We start from the raw sequence: 23,687 nt of genomic DNA, 5'->3' as shown, positions 1-23,687 counted from the left end.
GGGCACAGGGATCTCCATTTTGCAGTGCCAGTGCTTGGAGATTCAGCCCTGGGCTGATGTTTCAGATCCAAACTGGATAAAGTGCTGAATTACCTTGTAGTGAACACAACATGCTGATACATGGTGCCCTGTCTGGATGCCTGGTAAGCAAAGAGGGACCATTAGCTCCTGCTTGGTTGCTTCAGAAGAGATACCAGGGGTCTTTGCAGCCACTCTCACACACTCATATGCACAGAGTTTATTCAGTTCTTCCAGCAGCGATGCTGGGAAGATCCTTTCCTCGTAGAGCTGCTAGAGCAGACTTGGAGCTGCTGTGCCCTCACGTGGTGTGTGGCCACTTCTGCAGTAAAGCATCTGGCAGCACCTTTATGGATACCACTGTATCTCATCCTTGTAACCTCACCGTCTCATCCTTACCAACATCTGTAGAAGATGCTGTACTCGTTTGCACATGGCCTCAGGGACCATTCTGAAAGTACTTGACAAATCACATCCAATAAATATCTAAATCACACCCCAGAGACACGAGATGAACACATGATATCACAGGGTGCTTTTTGAAGTGTTTCTCTCATCACACTTGTGAGCCCCTTCTTACAATATCCCTGAAGATGCTCCCCAGCTCTGGAACTTTGACATCTAAAAGTCATTTTAAATTGACTCAAAGACCCCACTGAAGAATTTCAAAAGTCAGCCAAAGTCCCAGCCCAGGAAGCATTCTGTGACTCCTCAGAAAAGCTTGTGAGCTACAGATCCAGCACACCAGAAGCCACAGCCAAAGGCAATTTTGAAAATCTGTGGATCTGAGGCCCCAACAAAGCAATTTATCAAATGTCTCAGTAGTCCCACCGAAGGGATGGTTAGAAAATGCCTGTAGGACATCACTGACAAAACAATTGTGAACATCATCAAGGCAGCTGTGAAGCTGCCCTAGAGTCAAACCATCTGAATTTACTGTGAACATCTTGGTGATTCTAAAGTTGCTCCAAACACCAGCACATAGAAGTGATCTGTAATGTCAAAGCATATCCATAAACACCCCATTAAAAGGACCACCAGAAAAAAAAGAAGGCCAATCCCACAAAACATCCAGCATTAAAAACCTTTTGTGTGAGTTTTGGAAGCATTCTCATGAGGGCCTTTTGATTGGATTTATACAATGATCCCTCAATTTTTTATGGTCCTATTTACAATGGCTCCTCTGTGGGGATTTGGGCTTACTCTTGATAGCTCCTTGGCAGTATTTTTGGTCTCTTCAGTGTGTTTTCACAATAGCTGCATGATGGAGGTGGGTATTTTTACAAGAGGCATGCCATGGGTTTTTTGAGAGCGTTTACGTAATGGTTATGTAATGGTGTCTTGGGGGAGGATCAGAGATCTCATTTACACTGAATGATATTGGATTTGGAGTATTTTCTCTGTTAAGTCTACATTCATTGGACCACAGCCCACTTTTTATGTCATGAAGAGCAAAGAGAACACAACCATAACCACAGGATTTCCACTGCTGACTCCAGTTGCAGGGGAAGGGCCAGAGCAGCCATCTTGCAGGCAGTTAAAATAACACCATTTCCTTTCATGGAGGGAAAAAATGAATCTGATATGAACCTTTCCATGCTTACAGACTGCAGCAATCCCAAACTGACCATCTGTGATGGTCCATCAGTGAGCCAGAAGTGTCCATGACATGGGCCTTGCTCAGATTTGTTGCTTCTCTGACCAGAGAAGGCAAAGCTCTGAGATGACAGAGTGGGATCTCTGCTCATTCAGAGGAATGCATCCTTCTGACTCCTTCTCTGGGCTGCAGACAGTGATCATCACCTCCAACAGCACACCTGCCCTAGACTGAGACATGTTTCCTTGACCTCTGCCCTCTCTGTTCATGCTGTTAGTGCCTACACACAGCCACTCCTCCCACACCTCAGCATGTCCTTATTGGAAAAGTTCAGTTATGAGTGAATATGGATCACAACAGTGACAGTCACAGTCCTGCTTCTTGAGGACAGAGCCCAGGCTGGTTCCCTCTTGCAGGACTCTCCTGACAGTAAGCATAAGTTTGTCACCCAGTGATGCACTTGGCTTGCCCCACAATTGCTGAGAGAGCAACCTGGGATAAAAAGCCTATAGATAAGGTTCTCCCTTGTACAATACTAACTGGGACCTCTTCACACAATCCCAGAGGGCACTCCAAGGCATCATGAATTGTTTTAAAGAGGTCTTCAATACTGTCAGAGATTTCATATCTATCCCTGGAAAATCAACACAAGGTGGATGCAGAGACTGATTTGATGGGTCTGTCAGGAAATGAGGAGCATGTAATATGAAAGTAATCACTATGCAGGCATATGCTGATTTATTATCTGCACTACTCCAGGCTGCATCTCTTGTGGACTGATAAGTCTGTTCTGACACTCTTGTCAAACATCCCTCTGAATTTTAAGCTCCAAGAGGACTGTATGATGATGTAGCCTGACACCAAGTTTCACCCACTGCTCCCTGCCTCCAGCACAATAATTTCTGCTTGAACTGGATCTGGAGAAAGAGACACTGCATACAGATTTAAACATCCTACCCAACCGAGCATCTGCCAGCTCTGAAGGCAGTGGTTAACTGCCCTCCTGGCTAAACACTGATTTCTCATCTCCAACTGCTGGATCTTGCCAATCCTTTGCTTGCAAGATTAGTATGACTAAGGTCTAACAAATCCTCCAAACTCGTTCTACATCCAGCCTCCAGACTGATCCTACCCCTCTGTGGAGGAAGCTGATGAATTAATGATCAGCCTCCGGGCCAGGATAACACCTTAACCTCCACATACAGAGCTCTTTACTCAGAATTTGTTCTCCATTTAGCTGAGAATTTATCTCAAGTCACTAACAAGGACCCTATTCTGATTACTTGACTATAAGCATCACTGCAGGTTTCAAAACGCATCCTCAGCCTCCTGGCAAGATGGGAAGGAGCTGGAGGGCTGGAGGCGAGCGGAGGCGGCAGCCATGAGCTGAGGGCTGTCCGGGGGAGGCGATCTGAGCTCGGGGCTGTCCGGGGGAGGCGATCTGAGCTGAGGGCTGTCAGGGGGAGGTGATCTGAGCTCGGGGCTGTCCGGGGGAGGCGATCTGAGCTGAGGGCTGTCCGGGGGAGGCGATCTGAGCTGAGGGCTGTCAGGGGGAGGCGATCTGAGCTCGGGGCTGTCCGGGGGAGGCGATCTGAGCTCGGGGCTGTCAGGGGGAGGCGATCTGAGCTGAGGGCTGTCCGGGGGAGGTGATCTGAGCTCGGGGCTGTCAGGGGGAGGCGATCTGAGCTGAGGGCTGTCAGGGGCAGGCGATCTGCCGGAGATGCCGTTGCGCGTGTGGGCAGAGCTCAAAAATAGCACTCGCTTCAAATTGTGGGGATCTGAAAGCAGCTTTCTGAAGCCTCACTCCCGGTGTGGCTGCAGCAGTCGTGCCAGAGGCCGTTCAAGGATCACAGCATGGTTTCTGTTGGAAAGGGCCTTCACAAGCACCGAGTCCAACCCTTAACCTCCACGGACGCGCGTCCCCCGGCGCCGCCATGCCGCGGTGCCCGCCCTCGAGGAGCGGCAGAACGATAGGGCAGAGCGTGCCCCGGCCCCGGCCCTTCGTGCGGGAGACACACATTGTCCTCAGGGACGCAGTGGGCCCCGCAGGGGACGCTCGGCCCGGCCCGGCCGCGGGGGGGCGCCGCGGGGGTGGCGGGAGGAGCCCGTTGCCCGGCAACCGCCAGGCTCCCGGGGCGGGGCGGCGAGGCGTCGTGACGCCATCAGAGCGCGACGCGCGGGGAGAGGGCCGGGGGGGGTGGCGAGGTGCGCGGGCCGGGACCTCTCCCCGCGGCGGTGAGTGCGGCCACTCCTCCCCTCCCCGGGCGGGCGGGCGGCGCCGGGCGGCGGCGGGGCGGCCGGGCGGCGGGGCCCCGGGGCTGCGGGTGGCCTGTGTCCGCCGAGGCGGCCGCGGGGCGGGGGCGGCCCGGGCGGGGCCGGCGGGGGGGAGAAGGAGGAGGGCGGGCGGGGCGGGGCGCAGCGGCGCGGCGGGAGCGCGCCCCCTGGCGGCGCGGCGGGCGGGCGGGCGGGCCGTGACATGTGGCCGTGCTGGCTGTGCCCGCAGGTGCCGGGCGCCATGGCCCCCCCCAAGGACATCATGACCAACTCGCACGCCAAGTCCATCCTCAACGCCATGAACGCCCTGCGGAAGAGCAACACGCTCTGCGACGTCACCCTCCGCGTGGAGCACAAGGATTTCCCGGCCCACCGCATCGTCCTGGCCGCCTGCAGCGACTACTTCTGCGCCATGTTCACCAGCGAGGTCGGTGCGCCCCGAGGCCGCGGGCTGCGCCGGCCCTGGGTGCTCTGTGGGTGGAGGAGGCAGGGCCGCCCAGTGCTCAGGGTGCTGGCTATCAAGCTGCTCAGCAGCTGGGCCTGGATCTGCTCGTGGTGATCCTGGAGTCCTATGGATCTGGATCCCGCCATGGTGGCTCTAGTTTCCACCCTGGTGGTCTTGGGTCTCTCTGGAGCTCCTCACGGTGGCCCTGGATCCCCTCGAGGTGATTCTCGAGCCCTTGGATCCCTTCATGGTGGCCCTGGAGCGCTCTGGATCCTCTCATGGTGGCCCTGGATCCTCTCAAGGTGATTCATGGTGGCCCCAATGCCCATAATCTTGGCATGGTGGGATTGAGAGGCTGCATTTGGGACCATGGTCCTGAATCATTGTGTGCTGTGTGACCAGGCTGTGCACCAGACCTGCCAGGCTGAGCTGCCAAACCGTAACATTCTGGTAAATGTGCTGATTTTTCTGATGGTGGTTTATGGTCTTGGTGCTTCTGGGCGTCTCTCTTGCCTTTCTGGTGGAAAGCTGCGTGAGCCATGGTGTGCACCTTAGGCTGGGTGGTGAATTTCGTCTAAAGCTGAAATGGAAGGTGTTTGACTCATACTCTGGTCTCTGTTTCTGGGACAGCTGGTATATGTTGGGTTGTGCTGCTGCTTTTGTGAAGAGGTCAGCTCTAGTGCTGGGGTTGGGAGTGTGACTGGGAGCCCCAGTTGCTGTACTTAGTAAATCTGACTCGTGGGGACCTTTGCTCTTCCAGGAGTTACTGTGACTCACACTACCTGCATGCTGGGTTTCTGAATCATTGCAAGGTGCTATTCATATTGTTAAACATGAGATGCTTTGCCTGGCTTTGTCTTTTCTAAGTTTGAATCCATCTTTGTGGCTTTTTCTTTCAGAAGATGTTTTCCTTATCTAGCCAACTTCCCCATTAGCAGGGAGAGAAATTACTAAGAAGCTCAAATGTCTTAAAGCCCTCCCTGCTAGCCCAATATTCCTTCCAGGAGAGAATCGTTTTCTTCTTTGTTTTGCCCAGCAGTGAACACTGTTGGCAGAGCTGCCTGTGTGCCTGCTGCTTTCAGTGCTGTGTTGGCTGAGCAGGTGTCTTGGGTTTTTATAGCAACCAAGATAAGACACATGTGCCCTGGCCACATACCGAGAGCTTTCCTGCCCGTTTCTTCATGAAACTTGTAGATTTGTCTGCAAAAAGGAAACATACTTTTAAAAACAAAAATACACAAAGCAAATTCGGTCCCTGGGGGCTGAAACCCTCTGTTTACCAATAGCTTCAAGGTGCAGGGCAGTATAGCAGACTGCCTCAGCTTTCTTTGTGTTTACCTCTATGTTCTGTCAATGCTTCTGACTTTAGGCAGCCTGCGGAGATCTGATCGCTCGGTGTGCCACACAACGTGCTTTGTGGCTGCTAACAAAGGCTGAGGGCTGGGATACTTCAGATCTAAGCTGAGATCATATCCTCTTCCTCCTGTATATTCTCCTTTTAACTGAAACGTTGCAGTGACCTTAATTCATAGATTTCTTCCTAGAAAAAGTGTGCCCAGTCAGAGTGGTCATTCCATCTCACTCGAGCGATCCCAGGCTCGGGCTCCCAATCTGCCATTGCTTTCAGGGTTTCTTTTGCTTGCTTTGTATTTCTTCCAGACTTGCTTTTTCATGAGGAAACCCCAACATGACCAACCTGCAAGTAGCACACACTGTTAGGGAGTGTTTGTGGGAGAGTATTCTCTCCAGGAAATGACAGCTTGGGCAGCTTCAAAGCGTTGCTGCTGCCTCTGTGTGTCAGCGTCGGTGCTGGGGAGGGCAGCGGGGCAGCAGCTGGTCACTCTCCAAACACTTGTGGGTTCAGTGTGTTTTGGCCATGTTTGGAACTTGAGGGAACTGTATGGGCCCACAGCCTCTGCCAGGCTGCCTCTGTGAGCTTGGGGGCTACTGGGCCAGCTGTGGTGTATCAGCCCTGGGCCACACAAGGCTTGGCTTAGAACTGATCCCTGGTTCTACCCACTGTCATTCATGTGTGGTCAGTGTAGCACCAAGACTGTTGTCTTGTAAAATAGTAAAGAGTTCACTGTGTGTGCTAACATTTTACTTTCAAATGTTTAAGCTAAACCTACACTTAGCCTTTAGCTCTGAACATTCAGGCCTATGAAGAATCACGCCTTTTAGGAATCCTCACCATAAGCTTACAGATGGATCTGGAGTTGAACAGTTAGGAAAGATTTGTATTCAGTTTGGTTTTAGAGCAGAATGGTGAGGTGAGGGATCCATGTGAGCTGCAGTATGTCATGCACACCCAGCCCAGGGAGTGCCCCTGGACTGTTCTTGCAGTGGAGCTTGGGATTAGTGCACAGAGGAGAGAGTTCAGCTGTCTCACACAGGTGACATGTAATTTCTGCTCTCTCTGATCTCAGTTTGCTCATTTAACTGTCCTCCTGATCCATAATGAACTTGGTCTATTTTACTCATCTGTAAGTGAATTCTGAAGAGAAATTTCCACCTTCCCCTTATTCTTTCAGTCACTACAAGAAGAGAAAGGACAAATGTCTGCTGAAACCTCTCTGCCAGATCACATTTTAAAACACTGCTGAGCGTTGTTGGCTTTTTCATCGCATCGCTAGAAAATAAACCTTCATCTCCTTTCTAATTTACAGCTCTCAGAGAAAGACAAACCCTATGTAGATATCCAGGGACTGACAGCCTCCACCATGGAAATCCTGCTAGACTTTGTGTACACAGAAACTGTGCACGTGACAGTCGAAAACGTCCAAGAATTGCTCCCAGCGGCGTGTCTGCTTCAGCTGAAAGGTAATTGCCAACTATCAGCACAAACTGCACAGGCTCTGCCTTCAGGGATTTGGGTTGTCTGACCTTCTGTCAGCAGAAGACAGATTGTGGGAGGCATGGTATTTATAAGTACTTCTGTCAAACTTCTCCTGTTATCTTGAGCACTGTGGTCTCATTGAAGTCAGCTCTCAAGGAGCTGACTTGGGTGGAAAAAACAGGTTATTGTTCCATGCTTTGGGCTGCTGTATTTCTCCAAGATATTCCTGAGAGGAATTGTGGGCTGTAGAGCACATAAATGTTACAGCTCAGTCAACTTATAATAACAAGCAAATCCTAGATGTCATTCACCTGCCATCATTGTATGTCTGGGTCACTAACAAACTGGTTGATGTCACTGCACGTGCATTTTTGGAGCTATCCCAGGCAGTTATCCCAAGCTTCAGGCAATTATCAAAAAGACATTGGTGAAAACTCACATTTGAGTCTTTTCCTAGTATCAGATTCATTTACATTTTTGCTTTTAAACAGAATAGCCAAAGATGAGAACAGCCCAAACCCGTGGCCCACTGCTTAGTGCTTTCACATCCCTGCAAATAAATGTTTGCATGTGTGTGTTTCTGTGGTGGTTTTTTAAGCTTGTTATTTGAGTTGGCTTTTCATTATTGTTTAGAACTTTCTTTTCTGATGCCCTTTCCAAAGCAGTGGATTGACAGTAAGCATGCAGTGCTCATTCACCCCTCCGATTTTCCGTAGGTGTGAAACAAGCTTGCTGTGAGTTTCTAGAAAGCCAGCTGGATCCATCAAATTGTTTGGGCATTCGGGATTTTGCTGAGACACACAATTGTGTTGATCTAATGCAAGCTGCAGAGGTCTTCAGCCAGAAACATTTTCCAGAGGTGGTTCAGCATGAAGAGTTTATCCTCTTAAATCAAGAAGAGGTTGAAAAGCTCATCAAGTGTGATGAAATTCAGGTAAAACCTGAAAAGTATCATTACTGTGCAAAGCGATGGAGTAAAACATTGAAACTAGTCAAAAGTTAGTCCATACTTCCAGGGTGAACTTCTCACACAGTTCCTGAAGTTGAAATATCATTTCCAAGAAGCTTCTTCTAATTTTTAAGCCACTTAATCTCAAATCAATCAGAGGTAGCTTCTGCATTACAATTTGTTGTCACTGTTTCTTGCAAGTGGTGCAGTCACAGTTGGTTACTTCTGCAGAGTTCTTGTTCCTTTGATGGCTCCTTTCCCTGGAGGAACTTTCAGGGGTTACAAAGACAAGTTGTCTCAATGGCTACATTTCAGAAATACCCCTAGAACTTTGAACTTCTATTTGTAGCCCTTTGCACGCTCGTGGGCAGCACAAGGAATGCACATGTCATCCCAGGCATTCAGGTATCCTCTGCTTTTACAAGCAGCACAATACAGAGTGGTGCAGTGTAGTCTGACCCTTCAGGGAGTCACGTGCAGGTTTAGGTCACTGAAGGTTGGTGTCTGGAGGATTTATATTTGGCAGGTTTCAGCCAAACAGTTTTTTTCCAAAGTTGGTGTGAATATGTTGGTAATGGGCAGGGGACTTGATTTCTTTTCTTGAGATGGACTCTGACAAGAGTTGATGTTTGCTTCAGTTCTAAAAAGTGATTGAAACAATGACTGTTCAGAGCTCACTGTGATGTGACTCCTAGAAGCACCACAATGTAAGTGGCATCTTTGGTGGAAATGCTGAAAAGCCAATCCAGGCATAGCCAGAGAATTCTTGAAGTGTGCCTTGAAGGTGGCCTTCAGCCAAGCTGCCACCCTCTTGTTAGTGAGCCTGCTGGAGAGAGAGCATGTGAGATAGGAGTGAAAGATGCTGGCACATGCCAAGGTCAGCAGTGGAGAAAGGCTGAGTGTTGTTGGTGTTTAGGTGTCAGGAGGCTGGAGCCAGGCTGTGCTCAGTGATGGCCAATGACAGGACAAGGGGCAACGGGCACAAGCTGGACAGAAGAGGTTCCAAAGAAACACCAGGAGGAATTTGTTCCCTGTTGAGGTGAGGGAGCACTGGCAGGGGCTGCCCAGAGGGGCTGTGGAGGCTCTTCTGGAGACATCCCAAACCCAGCTGGATGAGTTCCTGTGTGCCCTACTCTAGGTGGTCCTGCTCTGGCAGGGGGGTTGCAGTGGATGAGCTTTGGAGGTCCCTTCCAGCCCTTGAGATTCTGTGATTAAGAAGCCACAGGTTTGATGCTGTGAGGGTTGGAGCCCATGTGGGTTGTGGTGAGCACTGACATAATGCTACTGGACAGGGAAGAGGAACTGGAGAACGACCCAGACACACTGATCAGATGATCCACACAGGAAAAGTAAAATTCAGTGTGGACTGGAAGGACTGAGTCAGGCCCTGCAGACACATGGTGAGGTCTGCATGCATTGTGATACCTGAGGAAGGTGAATGGAGCAGGTCCAGCTGTGGCTGTGCCAGCGCAGAGGGGACGTGCTGCATCTGAGGGAGCACCTCCAGAACATCCCTCGGCTGTTGGTGACACGCAGTGGCAGCTCCTCCCTGTGCTGCTATGATTGGTGTCATTCAGCAGCAGCAAACAGAAACAATTTCATGAACAATGAGCCTGTGAAATACATCAGAGGATAATCAGTTCAGGAGGGAATAAACTGATGTGGGATTATTGCATTTAAGGAGGAGATGGGGAGAACTGGAAACAGTGAAGTACTCTGCTCTCCTTTTGTGAGCTCTCATTGTCCTTTCCCTGTAATTCAAATAGAAAGAGGCAATTTCAAATGACACTGTAAGAAATATAAATCAATGACTTGGAAGAATTGCCTTACATAATTAACCTCTGGGGCTCCAGAGAGCTTCAAAGTGGACCACTGGTGGGAAGGCTCAGTCTTATTACAGTATCTCCTTTTAGCTTCGTACTTAGTAACAGTTAACAGACCTCCCAGTAATAAATTCAGGTCTGATTTGCTTTTATGTTGGATGATCTGAAGACATGCAAAAGGAAAACCAAGCCTACATAACGTACTGTAGAGCTTTTTACACTTCTTTCACTTTGGGTAATCACAGATGTCCAAAGCACCTGAGGTTCTCTAAAAGAATCAAGTTTAGATGGTTTCATCAGTGTGCTCTCTGGAAGTGGTGTAAGAAGCAGGATGTGCTAGTCCTAAAGGGTAACATTCATGCCCTGGGGTTCTCCATTCTGAAATCCAGACATTTATAGTTCCTTAAATACAGATTGAAATTAAAAAAACCTCTTAAGTGTACCTGGTGTGGTTTGGGTGTTAAAGGGGCAGTGTGTGGGCACAGGGCTGCAGGGGGTTAAGTGAGACACTGTTCCATCGTGGTTCTGAGCAGCTTTGTGATGGCACTTTGCAGCACTGTAACTCCTGCAGCACAGCTGCCCTGCAATGTACTGTGTGGCCCTGTGCCCTCACAGGGCTGGCTGCAGCTCTGGGCTCTGCCCCTACCATAAGCTCACTCCTCTGGCACTCCTACTGACAGCTGTTCACTTGGCTGTAAGGCAAAAAAAAACAAATGCAGTTTTAATGAAAAGAAAATGAGGGAATTTCATAGTCCTTGTAAATACAGCTCATGGGAATTGCCACCAAACCCTTACTCGAGCTGTCCTGCTCTCGTGCTAGCTGGGAAGCAGCGCTGAGAGCCTGGGAGTTGTCTGTTCCATGGCAGAGGCCAAAACACTGTCCTGCAGCCCGATGGGTGTGTGCCTCCTCTTTCCAGGTGGACTCTGAAGAGCCGGTTTTTGAGGCTGTTATAAACTGGGTAAAGCACTCGAAAAAGGAGCGGGAGGCGTCGCTGCCAGAGCTGCTGCAGTACGTGAGGATGCCGCTGCTCACCCCCCGCTACATCACCGACGTCATCGACACCGAGGTACGGTGACACCCAGGCACGGTGACATCCTGGTACAGTGACACCCAGGCATGGTGACACCCTGGTACAGTGACACCGAGGTATGGCAGCACAGGGCTGCGGGCAGCCAGGGCAATGCTGTCTTCCCTGACCAGAGGCTGCTGTCCTGACAGAACCTGTTCAAAGCTGCTTCCTCTGATGATTCATCTTGACACCAATAGGATGGAGTTATCCCTGTACAGCTGGATGTTTTCACTCAGGAGTAGTTTGCTGTGCCAGCATGTAGAGTATCCTGCTGTTAGCTGGGAGGGCATCCCATCAGAGCCATTAGTCAGTTGTCTCCTCTGATACATGTAGCACCTTTCTGTTGTCATCTGTTATAGTTTCTAAGCAAGTGCTTTTTGCATTTTATTCATAAGAACTAGCAGGTCTCCTTCTCTAGGCTGAAGGCTGCTGGCATGCATCCTGAGGAGGAAATGGCTCCTCAGAGGTTGTTTTAGGTGCAGATGGCAAGCACAGACCTTTGGAATGGGAAGGACAGCAGCTGTGTAGGTCCAGGGCCAGCACACAGCTAAAAGCCAAATGCAGTGGCCGAGGCATTGCAGACAAAAACCAGACTGTGGACAGTGATAAAAGTTAATTAAGCTTTTGCAATGGAAGTTTAATTCCAAGCAGGAAGCAATGCTGACCCCATGCAAGGTTCAACAGGAAGGCAACAGAGAAGTTCAAAGCAGCATTCTGGTTTGACAGCGATGGGAGGTTGCTGTGTGACACGCTCCAGTCTGTGTCACACACACTGCTGGGACATCATTGATTCAGGGCAGTGTGGAGAGTGTTGGCTCTGTGTGGCATCATCTGCTCTGAACACATTGGCCTTGCACAAGCACCAAGAACTTGTAAAAATAAGTCTCAACTTATTGCAGCAGCTTATAGCAGCGAATGCCCAAAGGGAACTGAACGCTGAAGGTTCAGGGGAGGCTGGCCCAGGCCTCAGCCAGGGAGGGGAAGTACACGGCACTGTGCACGGAGGAGGAGGTGAGACTGTCCTTGAGCTGCAGTGCTCCCCCACCTCTTCTAGAGAAGACTTTACTGCTTCTTTAGTCTTTACATAGCTTCCTGTCCTTTGTGCACAGGGCTCAAGATAATAGATCCAGAAAACCTGCTTTGTTGTGCTGTGCTCCTTGTTTCTTCTCTGATGGCAGGTGCATGCTGAGGGTTGGTTTTGTGGGGCAGATCCAGCTGAACTATTGCACTGCCAGTCCCCCTTCTCACACATACTTCTGCTGGTGTAAAAGTAGCAGAAGTGGCTTTTCCTTACTTTTCCAATACAGTTATTATGGAACCTGCAGTGCCAGGCTGCATGAGAACTGAGCCATATCTTTAGAGCTGCAATCCAGTCTGGAGTTGTCCTTGCATTTCCTCGCGTGCAGCATTTGCGCCGTGACACCGCTAGCCACAGGCTGCACAAAAGTCATTTTGATCATGAGAGTTGGCTTTAGGACAGTTCTTCTGAGGAAGCTTAAAATACTTTGCATGTACCAGTGACTCATGTTTTTCCTCAGCCTTTTATACGATGCAGCCTGCAGTGCAGAGACCTCGTAGATGAAGCAAAGAAATTTCATCTTCGTCCCGAGCTCCGGAGTCAGATGCAGGGCCCCAGGACACGAGCACGTTTAGGTGAGCAGCAGAGGAAGGGACACTGAGAAGGTCTGGGGCATTGGCAGGTATTGTATCATGCACCATGTCTTGTGCCTTGTAATTGTGCTGAAGGGCTTCACAGCAGTAACTTGTCAATCCACAGTCCCCAGTGGTACAGAGGGGGCTGGAGCAAAACACAGAAGTTAAAACTCTCCATTCACCAGTCTCACTGAACTCAGGGAGAAAAGAAAAATTCAGGGACATTTCATTAATTTTTCAGGTTTCAGTCAGCCTGACTTGCTCCTGAGTGAAGTGGTGAACAAAGGTGCCATCTGGTTTGGATGTTACTCGAGAGCAAGGGGAAAGGGCTTTGTTTTGGGAAGTGGCTGCAGGGAAGCAGCCATCCTCCTTGGGAAATGGCTGCAGGGAAGCAGCCATCCTCCTTCAGCTTTCAGGGGATGTCAAGAGGTTGGGGAAAAAAGTTTGGAAGTGATGCAGTGGAAGATATAAATTGGTAGCCTTCAGGACCTAACTCAGGCAGCTTGTCTTCTCAAAGTGCCTCTAATGTTAGGAGGAGCAGCCCTCCAGCAAACAGCTCCTGAGTTACTCAGTGCCACACACCCTGGAAGAGTTTCTCTCTTTCTTCCCCACTGAGAACAAGGAGAATCCAAGGGCCTGTACCCAGGTTAGGTGCCTGCTTCAAAGCATTGATGAAAACAGAGATTTAGAAGCAGCCTGTTGCACCAAGGAAGGCTCAGTGTTTCTTCAGCTGATTCCCTTGAGATTACTCTTTTATTCTGAAGAAACTGACTTGACTTTGCTCTTCATTTTTGTTCTAGGAGCTAATGAAGTCCTGCTTGTGATCGGTGGCTTTGGCAGCCAGCAGTCGCCAATTGATGTTGTGGAGAAATATGACCCGAAGACTCAGGAGTGGAGTTTCCTCCCAGTAAGGGATCGCTTTTGTCCACCCCTGGGTTGAAATGGCTGTGATCAAACACTGAACCTATAGCATCAGCTGGGCTGTTGAGCCATCCTTTGCATATCACCCTGTGCTGGGCCCTGGGGAGGCTGCAGCTCCAGGGCTGCGTTCAGTGTTGAGCCCCTCACTCACTGCCAGAGGGACACTGAGGGGCTGCAGCGTGGCCAGAGCTGGGGAAGGGGCTGGAGCACAAGGGTGCTGGGGAGGGGCTGAGGGAATGAGGGTGTTGAGCCTGGAGAAGAGGAGGCTGAGGGGAGACAGGAGCACTCTCTACTCCCAAGCTACAAGCAACAGAATGAGAGGAAATAGTCTCAAGTTGCTCCAGGGGAGGTTAGACTGGAGATTGGGAAGAATTTCTTCTCTAGAAGGGTTGTTCAGCCCTTGCACAGGCTGCCCACAGAGTTGGAGTCCCCATCCCTGGAAGGACACAAAAGCTGTGTGGCTTTGGAACGTGGTTTAATGGTGGCAGTGCAGGGGGGAGCAGGTTGACTCAGTGAGCTCAAAGGTCCTTTCCAACCTCAACCATTCTGTGACTCTGCTTAGACTTTCTCCCATAAATCCTTCAGAGTTGCTGAGGTTTACACAGTGAATGCTGAAACCGCTTCCTAGTGGCAGATTTGCTAAGTAAGGTTTGTGTAAGAGGTGGTTGTCATCTCTAATGAGATGAGCCTACAGGGACACACATCTTTGTTGTGGGAGTGAGAGCTATCATGTTTCATACTGAAGTGGTGTTAAGCTTTAAGGTTAGTGATGATAATTGAAATGTCAATAGGAATAGTGTAGTCAGGCAGGCTGCATCATCTCCCTGGTTTCATTGTTTGTGAGCATTAACAGGAGATAGTAAGGGAGAGAGAATTCCTGCACTGAGGACTATTTCCACACAAATCCTTATCTGTGTGAGATGGTAGGTAACTGCCTCTTCTTTAACATCACTAATCACACAAGACCCAGTGTCACCTGCTGTCCCAAAACTCTGATACATTTGGAGGCTAAATGCTGCAGGTCCTTTCATCAAATATTCTGAGTGTCCACAGTTTCTCCTTACCAGTCTCTGCAGGGAGCCAGTGGGAGGCACAAGCCTCTCAGATGCACTAAAGATTCAGGAGCAACATGAGATAAATGACACTTGATGCAAAATGTTTTAGTGCAAAGAGGCCTGGCCATGAGAAGAGCCTGGCAGAGGCAGAGCACAGGCAGAGCAAGGCAGATGCAGTCATTGAAGCTGTGTCCTGTAAGTCCATGGTGCTGTTTGTAGTGGGCTGTTTTCTGAAAAAAGATGGGAGAACAGTGCTTGGTCTCCATGCACCAGTATTATTTCCTCTCCTCCATCTCTTTGTTCTTGTCCCTGTTTTAGAGCATCACCCGTAAGAGACGTTACGTGGCCACGGTGTCCCTGCACGACCGGATCTATGTGATCGGGGGCTACGATGGCCGCTCGCGCCTCAGCTCCGTGGAGTGCCTGGATTACACGTCAGACGAGGATGGCATCTGGTACTCTGTGGCTCCCATGAATGTTCGGCGAGGCCTGGCAGGAGCCACCACCCTTGGAGGTATGTCCTGGTCTGACAGGAGAGAGCAGCCTGCTCAGCCCGCATCCTGAAATGCCCTGAGCTGGTATGCGCAGAGTGGGATGGCTGCGAGGGAAGAGGTGAGGCTGAAATTCTGCCTTCTCATCGTGTGGGTGCAGAAATGGCAAAGCTGGCAGCGTGTCCCGAGAGGAGCTCTGCCTCCACATCATCCTCATGGCATGTGGCTGTGCCTGGAGGGAAAGGAGCTCGGAGGGCTTGTGGTGACAGTGTTGCATATTGCCGAGCGCAGGAACCCAGTACAGCAACAACCATCAGCACTGGGGAGAGGCTGCAACGTGCAGAGAAGGATAGACTTGGAAGAAGAAAACTGCTTTAGTGAGCAAAGCAGAACAGTTCAGCTTGTTTATGCTGGCAAAGCAAAGGCTAAGAGGAGACGTGATTGTCCTCTGTGAGTGTAACTTGGCACAAGGGGAAAACGGGCAATGAAAGAACTGAATAAGAACAAACAGTTATAAAAAGGCCAGGACAAAGTTGGTCTGGAAATGGGAGGAAGTTTTCTAGTTGTTTCAACAGCAGTCACCTGGATGAATATTTTACCCTTTAATGCATATATTGGAATATCTTCTTAATCAATGTTGGTTAGGTGTTCTTCACTTTAATTGTTAATATTCTACTATAATGAAAATTCTGTTAGAAATGCAGCAGCTTCAAAGATGACCAATTTTGTGGAAGCGTTGCATGAATTAGGTATAAGGGACTGATCTTGATGATCCAGACACATCTTTTGGATCTTCCTTTTGCTGCCTGTGTGTTTACTGCCTTGTAAGCATTTACTGTGGGGAGGTGCTGACATGATGCTAGTGATAGGCAGGGTTTGGCCATGGCAGCGTTTGAGTCAGTTCTGCAGCATGAAAATCAATAGCTGTAGTGTGCATGTTCTCTCTCATCCATCAGCAAGACGCAGATTTAAGGGTCAGGTGGGTGTTATGTTCATTGGTGAGGTCTGCAAGCAGGCTGCTGCAGTGAGGGTTTGTCTTGGCTCCCAGTGTGCCAAGGCCTGTGGTTATTCCTGTATTTTGCAGCCTGTCCATCTCTGAGGGCCCTTCTTGCTCCCTTTGCATACCTGATACTTGCTGAGTCCAGCCTGTCTCACCTTGCAGACATGATCTATGTATCCGGCGGGTTCGATGGCAGCCGGCGTCACACCAGTATGGAGCGGTACGACCCCAACATCGACCAGTGGAGCATGCTGGGAGACATGCAGACAGCACGGGAAGGAGCTGGGCTCGTTGTAGCCAATGGAGTTATCTACTGCCTCGGTAGGTAGAATCATAGAATCGTGGAATGGTGGGAGTTGGAAGAGCCCTGCAGAGCTGCTCCATCACAACCCCCTGCTAAAGCAGGTTCCCCTCACTCAGGGGGCACAGGAACATGTCCAGATGGGTTTGGAAACCTCCTCCACACCCTCCCTGGGCAGCCTGGGCCAGGGCTCCCTCACCTCAACAGTGAAAGAGTTTTTCCTTATATTTAAATGGAACTTTTTGTGTTCCAGCTTCTTTCCATTACTCCTTGTCCTGTCACTAGATACAACAGAAAAAAGTGATGCCCCAACCTCCTGACACCCACCCTTCAATTAATGAGATCTCCCCACAGGCTCCTTTTATCCAGACTAAACAGGCTCAGGTCCTACACTGGAACTGGAAGCTGTAGAGACCCCCCTGGGCTCTGGCACCCTGGGGTGCTGTGAGAGGTGCTGAGTAGAGTATGATGCTGCTAAGCAGGAGCCAGGCATGTTACTTCTCTCTACACAGAAAATGTTTTCCAGAAGTCAGACCCATGGTTTCATAGAATTATAGAATGATAGGGGTTGGAAGGGACCTTTAGAGATCATCTAGTCCAACCCCCCTGCAGAAGCAGGGTCACCTAGATCAGGTCACATAGGAACGTGTCCAGGCGGGTCTTGAAGCCCTCCAAGGAAGGAGCCTCCACAACCCCTCTGGGCAGCCTGTGCCACTGCTCCCTCACCCTCACAGTGAAAAACTTCACAGGTTTGCTGATGTATTTTGTTTCAGGTGGCTATGATGGGCTGAATATACTAAATTCTGTAGAGAGGTATGATCCCCACACTGGACACTGGACAAATGTCACCCCAATGGCCACTAAACGCTCAGGTAAGAGCCCATGGTGCCTGAAGTCAAAATGGCTTGTGCTGCAGTGAGGAAGCAGTAAACACTTGTCCTGCTGTCCTGGAAGATGTTGCCATGCCTCAGTGGGTGGTTTGGTCAGAGAAATCCCTCCTCCAGCTTCACATGGAGCAGTGTTGTTCTTGCTACAGCCAGGGGCTGAGTGACGCCGGGGAACCAGAACCACCAGAGAAACTGGTCTCTGTGGTGAGAAGAGTCCCAACCTGGGGCTGGTCTGCTCAGGGGTCATGGTGTCTTCCAGCCCAAGTGAATATCTCCTCTTGCAAGTAGTGCCCTGGCTGCAGTGTGATTCAATCCTTATGCCAGAGGTGCAGCAACATTTTGTGGAGTTACGGGTGTCTATGGGTTGTATTGGAGACAACAACAGAAGACACTGGGTTGTGACAGCTCTCTTGTGAGAGACAGAAGCATAACAAAATGTCCTCTAAAGAGGGAGAAACTGATCCAGTTAAGGCTTGTAGCAGCAAGCCCTGGGCATGGGGCTGACCATGTTGCTTGTGGCTGTCACTGTGATATTTTCTCTCTGCAGGGGCTGGAGTGGCTCTGCTGAATGACCATATTTATGTAGTTGGTGGCTTTGATGGGACAGCACATCTCTCTTCCGTGGAAGCCTACAACATCCGCACTGATTCCTGGACAACTGTAACAAGCATGACAACGCCTCGCTGCTACGTGGGGGCCACAGTGCTGCGGGGAAGGCTGTACGCAATCGCTGGGTAAGAGGCTGCCTGGGCTCGGTGGAACAAGCAAGCTGAGGTGCCCCAGCCCACTGCCCTGATGCAGGTGGCTTCTCCTCACATTTACATTCCAAGCTTTATGAGAGGAGATGGCCCAAGAGCCACCTGAATAGGCAGCATGATGGTGAAGGGCAAAGCCAGGCAGGTGAGCAGCAACAGGGAGCCTAATGCAGTGGGTTTGTTTCAGGCCATCCCTGCTGATTACAGCTGTGCAGCCTCTCAGGAAGGGCTCTGAGCACCTCAGCCTTCACCAACATCCCTCATCTGTAACTTTCTGTCCTTGCAGATACGATGGCAACTCACTGCTGAGCAGCATCGAGTGCTATGATCCCATCATTGACAACTGGGAAGTGGTGACCTCCCTGGGGATGCAGCGCTGCGACGCTGGAGTCTGCGTCCTTCGGGAGAAATGAGCTGGAGGGAACTGACAAAGAACAGCCTAAAAAATCTCAGCTGGAGGAAGAGTCCCAAGTGATTTGCAGTGACTGTTCTCAAGAGTTGTGGATGCGGTGGAAATAGGCACCAGAACAGCAGCTTTCTGTGCTGCTTTTGACTAGAGCATGTGCATAAACGTGTTATCTCGGCAGTCATTTGAAATCGGGGGCTCTGTGTGGAGCTGGAGAAAGGTGGGGAAGTAGGTCAGGAGAAGCTGCACTCTCTGCTGTTCCTGTGGCTAAGTCTGTCGGCAGAGCTGAGGCGCCGCAGCCGTGGGGGAACTGCCAAGGACATGTACATACATTGGTGGTCTCTTTGGCCACACAGGACCATGCAGGTCCTCTGGTTGCTCTCAGCCACCTGGACGTGTGAGGGTGAATCCAGCTGCTCTTAATGTTCCGGCTTCAAATCATCTTGTACATACTGAATGTTTCAATGTGCTCCTCAAGTGCACATCAGTGCAGAGCCAAACTGAGCGAGTGTGCGGAAGGGGCCTGCGCTGCCTCACAGCTCCGCACGCAAAAGGAGATGCAGAGCAAAGCTGCCAACTACTGAGACCCAACAGCCTGAGGCTGCAGGGGCAGGGGGACAAGCTCATTGCCAGGTGTAGAAGCAGGTGTACGGTTTGTGCTCCAGTTGGGCTGAGCAAGGTTCATCCCATCGTTATTTCCCTCAAAAAGCTTGTCAGAGGCAGCGGCAGAGCGCTGTGTTTTCTGGCAGCAGGAGCCTTGCTGCAGTGCGGCCATGCCTTTGCTCCCAGCCCTGTGGGGAGGTCACCTTGCAGAGGCTGAGGCCCTGGAAGCAGGGACACAGTTGCTACTCTCCACATAGATCTTGCTTGTGAGTGACTGGGGTCCGTCCCTGGACAGACCTCTGTCAGCCTTTCAGTCAAGTTCATTGTGATGATTTTCCTTTTCTCTAGGATTTTTCTGCTTCCAGGGCTGTTTTGGAGTGACATCCAGGATTCTGTTTTGCCCTTTGTTCTCAGCTGTTTATTCCCCTGCCTCGTTTGTAACCCCACCTCCTCTTACACACTAGCTCTCCTTCGCCTGCCCCATGAACCCCAGGTGAGAGCTTCATCGCCAGCTCACTGGAGCACTCTCTCCTCAGCATGTCTCTGCCTTGCTGCGTTTCTGGGAGCACGGGCTCTCTGCTGCCGCCTCCAGCTTGGCCCCCGCAGTGCCTGGGTTCGTGTCGTGCTGCTCGTTGGGCTTACTGCTGGCTCCGTGCTTTGTGGGGACAGGGTGGGATCAGGGACGTGGTCGCATGACTGCAATGATGCACTTTCAGCCAACGCTCTGACCTTCCGCGTTTGTTTCTATCACACGAGTGTTCTGTGGTTTCGTTTCCTATGTTTATTTTTTAATGAAAATATAAAGAATAAAGTATTTCCTGAGCCAGTGAGGGTTGAGTGTTTGTTCTCAGCCCTCCACACGTTTGTGTCAGCACTAGGGGGGTTGTGCAGACCCCTGTGCGAGCGGTGGCTGCTTCACCGCTGCATCCATCGGTGAGGGATCCAGCCATGGCACAAACGCCGACCCGGCCTGGGGGATGTGCTGGCTGGGGTGTAGTTGTTGGCAGCTGGGTGTGAGGAGAGCAGCAGAGCTGAGGTTTGGGGGTGGTGTGAGAGACCTTGGCCCGCGGACACCCCCCCCCAAAACACACCCCCCGCAGCCCTGCGCGTGCGCGCGGCGCCGTCTGACGTCACCCCGGGGCGGTGGCGCCCGCAGCGCGCGTGCGCGGCCATGGCGGCGGCCGCGGCCTTCTGCTCCGAGATGGAGCCGGCGCCTCCTCCCGCCGCCGCTCCTCCCGCCCCCGCCGCCGCCGAGCCGCGCTCGGCCGAGCTGGTGTGCGCCCAAGGACGGAACCTGAAGGCGGTTCTGTGCCTGCGCTGCGGGTCCCGCGTGTTGCTGCCCGGCGCAGCCACCTTCGCCCTCCGCGAGGTACCGGGATGGGGACGGCGGGTGTGGGCTGCGGGGTGGAGGCGGCGGGAGGGCCGGGCCGGGCCGGGTGCGGGCGCGGCGGTGACGCTGTGTCTCCCGCAGCTGCTCCTGCCCGCCATGCGGAAGAAGGCGGCGGCGGCGGCGGGCGGCGGCGGGGACCTGGTGCGGGAGCACTGGCTGGTGCGCGACATGTTCTCCTTCGAGAACGTGGGCTTCACTCGCGACGTGGGCAACGTCAAGTTCCTGGTGTGCGCCGACTGCGAGGCGGGGCCCATCGGCTGGCACTGCCTGGATGACAAGGACAGCTTCTACGTGGCGCTGGAGCGCGTGGCGCACGAGTGACCGCGGCGATGGGCTCGGGGGTAGCCGCGCGGGGAGCCGGGCTCCACGGCCGGGAACCGCGCCTGCCCCGCGCCCGACAGCCACGGACTCGGCCCGACCCTGTCTGGCTGCCCCACGGCTCGCCTCACCGACAGCCCCACCGGCCACGCCACAACCCAGAGCCACGGACTGACCGGCATCGGCACAGCCAGCGCCTCACAGGAGCCCGCGCGAGGGGACGTCGGGTCCGTGCGGCGCCTCCAGGGACGGCTCTGACAGCCCCCACTGCCTGGCTGCTCCCTGTCACTGCTTCCCGTGAGGCTGATGGTTCCAAACGTGCTCAGATGTCTTTCAGGCTGCTTGGTTTGTGACACAGCCGTGTAAATGTGGGTGCTGGCACGAGGGCAAGGGGAGGAGAAGACTGCTGCATTGAACCATCATGGCAACTTAAATTGTCTGAACCACAGCCAAAGCAGTTACAGGGTTTAAGGATGTATCTTCTGTTGATTTTCAGAAGAAACGTTCCCTGCCTCAAACCTTAACATTTAGGTCGTCTTAAAACCTCATCCAACCTGACAACTGTATCCTGTAAGAGTATATGGCTCTTAGAATGTGTGTAAGGCCTTTGAATGAACTTTGTGTGCAGCTTTACTAACTGAGTTCTCAGAAACAAAATAAGATACAAGTAGAGTCTGCAGACAGCATAGGCTGCTAGAGCAGCAAATATAGAAAGTGTGCAAGATCATCCTCTTTCCAGGCAGCAGGAATGAAGAGAATCCAACCTGAAAAGGATTTGAATCATTGGACAAGCACTGTCCAGCGACTGCCAGTCTCAAAGCTGAATGTCAGAGCAGCTGCTTGTGTATGAAAGTCAGGGAGGAATTTCCCCTCTGTGAAAGCAGCTGATGGGAGCAGAGATGGAATATTGTGTCTAGTTTTGGTCTCTGCCTTACAAAAGATGGGCACAAAGTTGACTGAAATTGCTCATGTCATGACTCTCGCTGTGTTTATCTCCTGGTAATTGTCCAGTTTGCATTGTCCATGTGCAGACCCCTGTATGAACAATACAGCAGCTCTGCAGTGATCGTCCTGGCTCACAGAGGACATACCTCACTGCTAATAAACCCGTGGTGCCCATGTAGCTGGAAAGGCACGACTGTCCTTATGCTGGGATGATGAAGCTGTATCTGCCACCAACATCAGGATCAATTGTACTTAAAAGACTAGCAGTGTTGATGCCACAAGGCTGTGGGAGAGACATTTCCTTGCAGGTTTGCTGGCAGGAAGCCTGTAAGGCAGGAAGAGCCTCAGGTAGCTTTTCCAGAGGCATTCTGACAGCTCCCTCTGTGAGCAGTCAGGATTTATGAATGGGCAGGAGAGAAGCATAACTCCATAGTCTAGTGATTAAGGTAGGAGGTGAGGCTTGTGCTATGTCCTTGCTGTGTCAGGTGCCCCGTTGATGTGACAGCTGCTTCTTTCCTCCTGCCCTTGTCTTTTAGCCCTGAGCCCAGCAACTGGACAGACTCATCAAGGGAGTGTACCTAGAAGGGCAGAAGAGCTTCATTTGGGTTCTGCACAGGCACTGAAATGGTGGGATCACATCACTTTAATGTCACACTTTCACTTAGATCATTGTCTGTTGTGGAATGTGTTTTGACCTGTAATACTTAGACTGTAGTCCCTGGTACTAAAACATGAAATGTGCTGCACAGTGGTTTCATTTCAGAGAGGCCACTGTGCTGATCAGGCTTGTGGGTATCAGCTTCATTAACACTGAGTAAATGGCACTCCTCCAAGAAATGGTACCTGTGGATTCCTGATACTGGGGAACAGTCAGTGAGTGGCACTGGGATGAAGCTGAGGTGGAGGCAGCAGCCTCACCCAGACAATGGAAAACTTCCTAGAGAAAGGCCTTTGTCACATCAGTACAGTATTGCCCTGTGCTGGTGAGCAATGAAAGCTGCTCCTGCCTTTCAGTGCAAGAGATGTGCTGAGTGGATACATCTTCCACAGGATGCAGGTTGGGTTCCTGCTGACTCTTAAGGAGGGTCACACAGACAGACACATATAGTTCTTCAGGAGTTCATGGGAGGAGACTTTTGTACCACAAGATCTTGGGATCTTTCAGTCTCAGGTAGGACCTTGGCTTCCTGCAGCCTGGAGGAGCTGTGAGAGATGCCCTTGAAGTCCAGGTAGCACAGGCAGAGACCTGGTGCTGGTGAAGGGGCAGCCATGCAGCAGAGTTTGACTGCTGATGCCTGGGTGCCCATCACAAGGGCTAATTCATATCTGGAGAGGTGATGTGAGAAAAATTGGTGAAGAGGGAAAAGGCAGCTTCACACTGTGGAATCTGAGCCCAGACAGTTCCACTGTGGTGTTAATGGAGCTTTAGAGGAAGAATGTCTGCAGTCAGCAAACCTCTGCTGTGTGTGTGCAAGACAGCAACATCAGGTTTGGGAGCATCTAATGAAGCGCTGAACAGTTTTTGTGTTAATGAAAGCTAATAAAAGTTTGGATAGTCCCACAAGTAAACACAGTATTTTCACTGCTTTTTATGTAGCACATTGAAAAACCTTTCCAGTTGCCTGCAGGAACTTCCAGAAATAGACAAGATCCAACCTTCCACATATGGGAAACACCTACATAATACCTGTTAATGCTCATCCTGAAGCCCGTCTTCATCGTGAACAAGACAGAATAGAAACCCTTATTTCCACATGCAGGTGGCTTAAAAATTCATTTGGAAAAAGGATTCTTCTACACAAATAGCTGCATAAGACCCATTTTGTGTGAGGCTGGAGCACTGCTGAGGGGTGAGGAACCCACAGCCCTGGCACTGGCTGATGCCACCAATGACTCCCTCAAACCAGCTGCTGAGCCCTTTGCTGAGACTGGTAAAGTTGCTAACTTAGT

At 51.1% G+C, this 23,687-nt stretch overlaps 2 protein-coding genes across 3 annotated transcripts; both read left to right on the top strand.

Moving 5' to 3' along the window:
* The first annotated feature begins 3,776 nt into the window (after window positions 1–3,776).
* On the top strand, window positions 3,777–19,910 carry KLHL12 (kelch like family member 12). Of its 2 annotated transcripts, XM_062013438.1 has the most exons (12): window positions 3,777–3,850; window positions 4,119–4,316; window positions 7,001–7,154; window positions 7,887–8,104; window positions 10,860–11,009; window positions 12,551–12,665; window positions 13,466–13,572; window positions 14,960–15,155; window positions 16,295–16,453; window positions 17,207–17,305; window positions 17,868–18,054; window positions 18,362–19,910. In XM_062013438.1, exons 2-12 carry the CDS (start codon window positions 4,131–4,133, stop codon window positions 18,486–18,488), a joined length of 1,698 nt encoding a protein of 565 aa, XP_061869422.1. In that variant the 5' UTR covers window positions 3,777–3,850; window positions 4,119–4,130; the 3' UTR covers window positions 18,489–19,910. The 2 variants fall into 2 exon arrangements, with proteins under 2 accessions (XP_061869422.1, XP_061869423.1); XM_062013439.1 differs by lacking the exons at window positions 3,777–3,850; window positions 4,119–4,316 and adding an exon at window positions 4,547–4,636.
* A 335-nt stretch (window positions 19,911–20,245) lies between these two features.
* Window positions 20,246–23,306, top strand: RABIF (RAB interacting factor). Its single transcript, XM_062013440.1, has 2 exons — window positions 20,246–20,453; window positions 20,556–23,306. The coding sequence occupies exons 1-2, from the start codon at window positions 20,256–20,258 to the stop codon at window positions 20,793–20,795; spliced, it is 438 nt and encodes a 145-aa protein (XP_061869424.1). The 5' UTR covers window positions 20,246–20,255; the 3' UTR covers window positions 20,796–23,306.
* Window positions 23,307–23,687: the final 381 nt, after the last annotated feature.

This window comes from Colius striatus, chromosome 22 (genome assembly GCF_028858725.1).
Source record: "Colius striatus isolate bColStr4 chromosome 22, bColStr4.1.hap1, whole genome shotgun sequence".
NCBI lineage: Eukaryota > Metazoa > Chordata > Aves > Coliiformes > Coliidae > Colius > Colius striatus.
This window is presented reverse-complemented; position numbering and strand designations above follow the sequence as displayed.